Raw genomic sequence first — 10,045 nt, 5'->3', positions numbered from 1 at the left:
AAACCCGCTGCCACCCGACACGGTCAATTAATAAGGTTTGTCACGTGAACAAAGCGTGTCAATTCCTTACTAGTTTAGCACACCCGGTGTATTGAAGAGTCAACTCAGCAACATTCACTATTTGAGTTCCACGTTTTTCCGGTAATTACAAGCAGCATCAGGTTTTTCGACGCATTTATATTGACGCGATGGAACCCAAAAACACCTCGACAGAAAGTACGGCGACTGGGGTGGATCAATGAGTGTGGAAGCATCAACCGACTGCTGTCTCGGCCATGGTAACGTGGAATTTCCGCCGTGGGACGTGAGCTTCACGGCCACGTTAGTTTGAGCTCCGTGAATATTACTGAGAATCTGTACAGCTTTGGAGAAGAAGAAAAATAACAGCCGACGTTTCGGGCATCGGTTCTTCTTCATAGCACAACGTCTGCTGCGACAATACATGTGGTTTGAACAAGGGTCATTACCTGAAACGTCGCCTATTATACATCTCCAGCAGCAGATGTAAGGTTTGTAAAGCTCTGTGGTAGAGCAATACCGCCCTCTGCAGTATAATCCGATGGCTAACCACTGCGCCACCGCTCCTATATACATAAACAAAGCTCCCCCCGATAGCCTTTAACAGGCTATTGACGCAAGTGCTGTCAGCGAGCAGCGATGAAGGCCGACACGGTACACGAAGAGGTACCACGCCCGCTCAGCCGTCTTTGTATCCCTATTGATGATGTTTTACACATCGCCAGCAGGTACTCGTTTGAGGCTGAGCCCACCTAGGGGAGACCCAGGCACCGGTTCAAAATAACCGTCAAGGGTGTTGGTGGCCGTGAGCGGAAATCGAACTCGGGTCACCGGGTTCATGGCGCGGCGCGCTAGCCACTACACTACCGCTCCCCAACAAACACACAAACATACGTACACTCGTGCACCATCTGTATGTCACCTACAGCGTAACCTACAACCCCTTTGTCCATTCCACTGCTGGATGAAGGCCTCCCCACACCGCGTGTTGGTCAATAGGGGTTGTTTGACCATACTTCACCACGTTGGTTTGGCGAATGGGAGAGCCCAGGACCGACTCGGATGAGAATATTAGTTGCTTCTCTTCGGATTCATATGGTAGTGCGCTAACCACTGCGCCATCACTCCCAGTAACACTTCAAACGTTAAATAATGAATATGTACATTATCGATTTCATGTCTCGTATATTTACAACGTTCAGGACTTTCGCAACTGATATGATTTTTTTTATTCGCATAAATAAAATGTCGTGTCGTAAAACCCTCTTCCACCCCGCACACCCAAAGAACGAACCGCCCACCGGGTGAGGCGCTGGAGTCAATTAAAATGTTTTAAGAACGCCGCGGTATTTACCAGGGCGGCCAGTCGGATGCCAGCCCGCTAGTCGCTGACGCCGCCACTGCCGTCAGCCGGTCGCGCGTTGCCGCTCGTCGCCTTGCACGGCTGCTGTGCACGTGGGTGCTGCGTTGTTGAGCTTGGCCATGGACGTGGATCGTGGAAGCGACAGCGTCGCTGTCAACCCCTGATCACAGTGCCCTGCCTCACTACAGACCAACTCAGACCCTGTAGGTCACCCCGTGCCCTTATACATCTACACTACACTATACACAAATATACACTACACTATACACTACTATATACTACACTATACACTACTATACACTACACTATACACTACACTATACACTACACACTACACTATACACTACTATACACTACACTATACACAAATATACACTACACTATACACTGCACTATACACTACACTATACACTACTATACACTACACTATACACTACACTATACACTACACTATACACTACACTACTACATACATGTCAACCCCTTATCAGTGGCCCTGCCTCACTACAGACCAACTCAGACCCTGTAGGTCACCCCGTGCCCTTATACATCTCGACGTGCATCCTATAAAGTCCCACCACAAGGGAGAAACACAAACAAATAGACACAAACACAGAGACACAAACAAATAGACACAAACACAGAGACACCAACAAATAGACACAAACACAGAGACACCAACAAATAGACACAAACAGGTATACACAAACACAGAGACACAAACATAGAAACACAAACAAATAGACACAAACACAGAGACACAAACACAGAAACACAAACAAATAGACACACCCATAGAAACACAAACACAGAGACACAAACACAGAGACACAAACAAATAGACAAAACCATAGCAACACAAACACAGAGACACAAACACAGAAACACAAACATAGAGACACAAACACAGAAACACAAACACAGAGACACAAACAAATAGACAAAACCATAGAAACACAAACACAGAGACACAAACACAGAAACACAAACAAATAGACACAAAACATTTTTGTTGCCCTATCGAAACGGCTGCACGCCGCACGGACCTGAAAACTCAGTTTCCCTGCACAAGAATACGGGGTAAACCGTGTGAGTTGACAGGTAAGGGGCCGTCCATAAATGACGTCACGCACCTAGGGGGGGGGGTCAGACATTTGTGACGATGTGTGACGAAGGGGGGGGGGGGGTTGAGAAATGTGACGTCACATCAAAATGCGCAACTTGAAATAAATATAGAATTATTATAACAACACTAATTGTTATAACAACACTCCTACAACATCAGAGTGCAGCGCCACATTAAATACGCACTACAATGATAATAGTTTAAAGCGACTGGGAGCATGTTTTATTTTTAAAATGGAAATATGGTTTGGGGGGGGGGGCAGAGCTTTGTGACGTCACATTTGAGGGGGGTCTGACTTTTTGTGACGCCGTGTGACGAGGGGGTGGGGGGTCAAAAATCGTCCAAAATCGCGTGACGTCATTTATGGACGGCCCCTAATCGATTGAATTTATGGACCTCGATTATCGATTTAAATTATGCACCTCGATTATGGATTATTGATTTAAGTTGTGGATCTCGATAATGGTTTGTCGATTCAAATTATGGATCTCGATAATAGTTTATCGATTTAAATTAACCCGCCAATTTCACTACTGAGTGACGTCACACCGTCGGCGGCTCCACCCGCCCCTCCCCCCCCCCTGTGGACGAGACCACTGTCTAGTGGGGGTGTTGCTAAGGGCTAAAGTCAGAAACTTTGCTTGCTTTCACATGTCGGGCTGCAACACTAACGTACTATCATTAATATATCTGTAATAAGTTCAATTCTACTTGTCGTGGATTACATGTGATCATGTTTTAATCATTATTAGAGTGTCTGTGCTGAGTGCATCACCCCCACCGCCCTCTGCTGCAATGGTTTGTCCCAGTGGCCTGGTCGCTAAGGATAGAGAAAGCGACGCGTTCACCTCGGACTTGTCATGTTGGGACTTTAAACCGAATTAAACAGTTTTATTCACTAACGTTGGCATCGTCTGCAACGTCACGCAAGTACGCTCGTTTGCTTTATAAAACTCCTAAAGGGTAAATTTGGTTTAAAATGCATTCTGCTCGGGTCCGTTGCTTAGCAAGCCTGACAGAGGCCGCAGTCTGGATGTTAACATCGTTAAACTTTAACAAGTGAGGGAAAGGCTTTGGGTGGTAATGTTTAGATTAATTGCTTTGGGCACGAGCGTTGAAAGCCTCGGCGGGTCGAGAGTAAGAACGGAGTGGCAGCCACAAGGAGCGGAACGTCGTACGGCGCGGAGATGGAGCGAAACAAATCTGTTGTTGTGCATTGCGCGGAGATGGAGCGACTAATTCAATGTGCATTGTGGTATAGGACGTGCATTGTGGAGATGGAGCGACTAATTCAGTGTGGATTGTGGTATAGACTAGTGCATTGCAGAGATGGAGCGATTAATTAAATTCATGTGCATTGTGGTATAGGACGTGCATTGCAGAGATGTAGTGATCAAATCAGTTTATGTGCATTGTGGTATAGGACGTCAATTCCGGAGATGGAGCGATCAAATCAGTGTATGTGCATTGTGGTATAGGACGTACATTCCGGAGATGGAGCGATCAAATCAGTGTATGTGCATTGTGGTATAGGACGTACATTCCGGAGATGGAGCGATCAAATCAGTGTATGTGCATTGTGGTATAGGACGTACATTCCGGAGATGGAGCGATCAAATCAGTGTATGTGCAGGTGCTGGGTGGATTAATTATCGGGAGAGGTGACGGCGGCAACTTGGAGGAGGCCTTCATCCAGCAGCGGATTGACCATGGCTGACGATGACGAACGTTTGTTGGTGTGAAATTAATGTAGTCATGGTGGAGATACTGTATCCAACTAAATTTCAACATAAACCGATTGCTATGATTACGATACACACGTGGAGAATAGTGCATAAGAATCTATCGTGTATGAAACGTGTCCTTGTATATGTGCTACAGGTAAAGCCACTATGCCGCCCAATACAGCTGCAAGCGTCGCACAACAGCGACATTGAAAATTGGGGTTTAAGGAAAGGCGTGAATCCTTTTGGGAGCGAGAAAAAAGACGATGGGAGGGAATTCCAATGTGGAGCGATGCGATGAAGGTTATGAGTGAGTGAATGGGTGGATGCATGAATGAGGGAGTGAATGGGTGGATGAATGGATGAGTGAATGGGTGGATAAATGAGAGTGAATGAGGGGTTTAATTAATGTGTGAATGGGTGGATGCATGAATGGGGGAATGGGTGGATTAATTAATGAGTGAGTGAATGGTGAATGAATGAGTGAGTTGATGGATGGATGAATGAATTAATGATTGAGTGAATGGGTGGATGTATGAGTGAGTTGATGGATGGATGAATGAATTAATGAGTGAATGGTGGATGAATGAGTGAGTGGATGGATGGATGAATTAATTAATGAGTGAGTGAATGGTGGATGAATGAGTGAGTTGATGGATGGATGAATGAATTAATGAGTGAGTGAATGGGTGGATGCAGGAACGAATGAGTGAATGGGTAGATGAACGAATGAGTGAATGGGTGGATGAATGAGTGAGTGAGTGAATGGGTGAATTAATGAGTGAGTGTGTGGATTCGCGAGTGAGTGAGCGATTGATTTTGTGAGTGGTGGGGGGGCGGAGGACTTGAATGGGTTGTTGATGAGACCAATCAGTCGGGCCGCACTCTTTACACTGAAGAAGGCCCATTGCCTAAACCAGTGGTTCTTAAGCTTCACTGCAGCCTTGCACCCATGTGGTTCTCAATCGTAACAAATAGTATAATGTTAATAAATACATAGGGTTCGATGAAACAAAGTAAGTTGTAACTTACGTACTCTTGCTTAACTTGCGTTTTTCGACGATTTGCCTTCTAAAAAAAAATCTGCCTATGTCTCGCCACCCCCAGAAAGGGCATCTCGCACTTCCAGGGGGTGCACGTGCACACCCCAGGTTAAGAACCACTCGCCTAGAACCTCAACCTGTGCTGATTAAATTGTGTTGAGGTGCCGGGAAAGCAGAAGCTGGACATGAGAACACCTTATACAAGCGTGGTTCCGATATAAGCGACGCGTAGTTTTTTCTCTTACTCAATTGTTATTACACAGTGGTCGTCCCCAACTGAAACGACTGCAGGTTGTGAAACATCGCACCTCCCTTTGTGATATCCTTGCGTCACAAGGATCTCGCGAATACCAAATGTACTAATTACAGCCCGTTCTCTGCTGACGCCGCGTGTGGTGTCTTTTTCACACGAACTGGACATACAGTAAAACCTTGGATTGCGAGCATAATTCGTTCCGGGAACGTGTTTGTAATCCAAAGCACTCGTGTATCAAAGCACTCGTATATCAGTTGTGATCACGTGACGCTCGGCAGACAAAGCGTAAACACGCACTACTCGTATTGCAAGACCTCGCTCGTTTATCAAATTAATATTTATTTAAAATTTTTGCTCGTCTTGCAAAACACTCGCAGACCAAGTTACTCGCAATCTAAGGTTTTACTGTACACTGCAATGATTGTATTAAGGGAAGACTTTTTTTTATAATGCGGATTGCGAATTGGATATAACGCAGATTCATTCGTAGGCTTCCACGACCAAAATCATCCATAATACAGGTTTTTTTGGGTTAGATCGCGTAAATATATAAATGTGTCTTTAAACCTGCGACTTCCCGACACAGCCAATTGTAAGGTTTGTCACATGAACTGAATCGTGCCACATCGTGACTCGTGAAGCTGGTTGTAATTACTGGCGAAACGTTGTATTCAGATGGTAAATCTGGCTTTGCTGTCCAACACACCGGTGTGCTGTACCAGTAACGAATTGGTACGTTCTGTTTACATGACAAACCTTACTAATTGGCTGTGTTGGGTGGCGGGTTTAACGACACACATTTACGCGATCTAACCAAAAGAACCCTGTATTATGGCTATAACATAATCGAGTGAACGGAGCTGGGTCGCGCACGAGGTAGGTGCGAGCGGTCGTACGGCTGCTGCGGCGTAGCATCATCGCACACGAGGCGGCATGCTGCTGGATGATTCTACACGCTACCCACGCGCCTTGCGTACGCGTCTCGCGTGTTATCGCCTGCTGTGCTTTACCCCCTACATTACATACTATTTATTATGACGCGATTTTTCCATAACGCGGTGTATCTTCAGCAACGCAACTCGTACTGAATTATAGTAGAAGAAACTGTGTTATGAGTGCATTGTAATTGCTGCTGCTGCTGTTGTCGTGTACAGGATGCTGGCGGGAGCTCTCCTCGTTGCTTTGGGGTTGCTGGCAGCGTCGGCCTCCAAGCAGGAGAAGGTGCTGAGCCAAGAGCACTACGTGGAGGGGGAACACAACCCAGACTATGACAGGGAGGCGCTCTTTGGAGGAGAGGTGCGTAGTGTAGTGTGTGCGCGTGTCTTTGTGGGTAGTGGTGGTGCAGTGGTTAGCGCGCGGCGCTCCAAACCCGGTGACCCAAGTTCGATTTACTGCTCTTAACCGGTCCCGGCCCTGGGCCTAGCCTAAGTTCACTCAGTCTTAAAATGAGTACCTGGTGCGATGTGTAAACATCGCCACTGCGGAGACAAAGTCGGCCGCTTTTGGTTCTGTCCACCTCGCCTCCTCGTGCGCAGTTTCTGCTTTTAGGTGCCCGCTAACAGCACTTGCCCCAACAGCTCGTAAGCCAACACCAGTGACAATTATCTGTACCGGTCCTGGGCCTCCTCAAGGCCTACTCAGCCTCAAATTAGTACCTGGTGAGGTGTGTGTAATCATCGCCATTGGGGAGACAAAGGCGACCGGGTGTAGTGCTGGCCACCCACCCTCTTCGTATACCGTGCCGGCCTTCATAGGTGCTCGCTATGAAGGCCGGCACGGTATATTTCCCCAACAGTCTGTTAAGGCATCTCTGTTCCCCAGGTCTTGTTCTTGTCATTAAATGCAAACTGTTGTCAGATCTGGTATGGAACACACCTGGTTTAATTATGTCACGTATCAGTGCACTTGCAAGAATTCGATGGAAAGTGGTCGGGTCAATTAATGATCTACCACTTCCTGATTCACTCCAGTCACTGGCTCACTGCTCCTTTTGACTTCGCTGATTCCTCCACCCGTGTTGAGCACTCGGTCCACCAGACTGACTTTCACCTCATCCTGCACACTGTGTTCAACCACCATCACTGCAGGTCACAACAACTCATTCACTCACTCACTCACTCACCCACCCATCCATCCATTCACTCATTCATGCACTCATTCACCCACTCATTCACTCACCTATTCACCCACCCATTCACCCACCCATTCACCCACCCACTCACCCACCCATTCACACACTCACCCAGTCACTTACCCACCCACTCACCCACTAATTCACCCACCCACTCACTCACCCACCCATTCACACACTCACCCAGTCACTTACCCACCCACTCACCCACTAATTCACCCACTCACTCACCCACCCACTCATTCACCCACCCATTAACACACTCACTCACCCACTCATTGACTCACCCATTCACACATTAATCCAGTCACTAATCCACTCATTCACTCACCCATTCACACACTCACCCAGTCACTTACCCACCTACTTTCCCACTAATTCACCCACCCATTCACCCACCCATTCACCCACTCATTCACCCACTCATTAACCATTCGCACATTAATCCAGTCACTCATCCACTCATTCACTCACCCATTCACACACTCACCCAGTCACTTACCCACCCACTTGCCCACTAATTCAACCATGCATTCACCCACTCATTCACTCACCCAATCACTCACCATTCACACACTCACCCAGTCACTTACCCAACCACTCACCACACTGCGGCAGGTCACCTCCTTTCTCTTGCTGCTTCTTCCCCCGCATTGCTTCGCTTTGGAATGTCCTCGCATTGTCTCTTCACCCCAGTCCCCTTTTAATTGTCCTTTATTCAAGAAATATGTCGACTCATAATCTTTTGGGTTAGATCGCATAAATATGAATGTGTCATTAAACCTCCTACCACCCGACACAGCCAATTGGTGAGGTTTGTCACGTAAACAGAACGTGCCAATTCGTTACTGGTACAGCACGCCGGTGTGTTGGAGAGTAAACCCACAACATTTACAATTATAGTGTAGTGTATAGTGTAGTGTATAGTGTATACTAGTACAGCATGCCGGTATGTTGGAGAGTAAACCCACAACATTTACCATTCAAGTACCTTGGCGGGTTTAACGACACATTTCTATTTACGCGATCTAACCCAAAAACCTTGATTATGGATAACATTGGTCGTGAAAGCCTCCGTGTTAAATCTTGATTTGAAGCTTTCGTGACTGCAGGAATCCATACGAACATGTCGACTCTAATCTCTTACAACTCTCAGCGGTGCTGTTTGTTGCTGACCCATCTTCGGTCCTTTTGGGCCTGTGTTAAACAGACACTTAACTCAAGGCATCTGTCTCCTTGGTGAGCTTATTTTGTTATAAGTGAGGTTAAAGTCTCGGGGGCCAGAGTACTGAACAATATTGCACAATTACTGGCAGTGGCATGAGTCCGTTTCAAGATAAGATTTGTCATCCCTCCGAGTCAATGAGAGAGTTTACACGGTTAAGTAGCGTTAGGAGAGAATTCAGAGGTGATCAGAACCGATGTCAATTGTCACGGTCAAGAAAGAGTCCACCTATAATATATAATGAAAAAACACAATTAGAAATACAATTAACAATTAATATAATGAACATTAACAACAATTATATCTACCTCAGCCACCGACTGGCTGAAGCCCACGGAGCAAGTTACGTCATGCCAACCACGTTGCGCGGTTGACTTCATCGCGGCCATCTTACGTGGGGTGCTGTTATGTCGGCCATGTTGACTGGGGGCCGTCTTCCTGGCAGCTGATTGGTTGGTCCAGTGTGGGTGACAATGCAATGCCTAGCAACCGCTGGCACTCCCGCAGCGTTGCGATCTCCTCGCTCGGATACCCGAGTTTCTGTTCAATCTTGCCCTATTTTTCTCTTACGACGATTCATGTCTTGCCTGCCGGACTTGTGTCAAATCTTAGGAGCATTTTTTAGCTTGTTGTGCCTGCCCCGCACCTCCGATTAGCACGGCTGGCTACGTACGGGTACGGGTGCGAAAGGAGTTGAGCGTACGTACGTACGTTTAATTTATTCAGGCCCCGGGATGTCGGCAGTGCCAGTGCTCTGGTGCGTCCGTAATGAACGCTCCCCTGGGTCGCGACGACGCCGTCACCTCGTTGTTTTTCTCGTCATCTTCAACGACCACCCCCCCCCCCCCCTCTTGCAAGGAGTCGCTGGAGGAGTTTTCGAAGCTGAACCCCGAGGAGGCGGCGAGGAGGCTGCAGGCGCTCGTGTCCAAGATCGACGCCGACGGCGACGGGTTCCTTTCCAAAGGTCGGTGACGCTTCGCGCTCCGCGTCCTTCCGCTCGTGTGCAAACGCCTCCGTTTCTGTCCTTCGTTGCCGGAGACGGTCAGACCGTGATCGGCGTTCAGTCCTCGGCTCAATACTTCACCTAGAGCCCCTTTGCATTCCACTGCTGGATGAAGGCCTCCCCACACTAGACAGTTTAATCTTGTTATTTTAACTG

General features: G+C 47.4%; 1 protein-coding gene across 1 annotated transcript; it reads left to right on the top strand.

The window, feature by feature from the left end:
* Nucleotides 1–3,292: 3,292 nt before the first annotated feature.
* Nucleotides 3,293–9,858, top strand: LOC133355037 (reticulocalbin-2-like). The gene is made up of 3 exons (XM_061572294.1): nt 3,293–3,437; nt 6,685–6,826; nt 9,745–9,858. The coding sequence occupies exons 2-3, from the start codon at nt 6,686–6,688 to the stop codon at nt 9,856–9,858; spliced, it is 255 nt and encodes an 84-aa protein (XP_061428278.1). The 5' UTR covers nt 3,293–3,437; nt 6,685.
* The last annotated feature ends 187 nt before the right edge of the window (nt 9,859–10,045 follow it).

Source organism: Lethenteron reissneri, chromosome 50, assembly GCF_015708825.2.
Source record: "Lethenteron reissneri isolate LAM-NWPU_2019-01 chromosome 50, ASM1570882v1, whole genome shotgun sequence".
NCBI lineage: Eukaryota > Metazoa > Chordata > Hyperoartia > Petromyzontiformes > Petromyzontidae > Lethenteron > Lethenteron reissneri.
Note: the sequence above shows the minus strand (reverse complement) of the source record. Positions and strands in the feature narration are given on the sequence as shown.

Excerpts from the sequence above, each read along its gene's own strand:
- LOC133355037 (XM_061572294.1), top strand. The coding sequence starts at position 6,686 with ATGCTGGCGGGAGCTCTCCTCGTTGCTTTGGGGTTGCTGGCAGCGTCG. Across the intron at positions 6,827-9,744 it reads AGGCGCTCTTTGGAGGAGAG|GAGTCGCTGGAGGAGTTTTC; the intron begins GTGCGTAGTGTA and ends CCCTCTTGCAAG.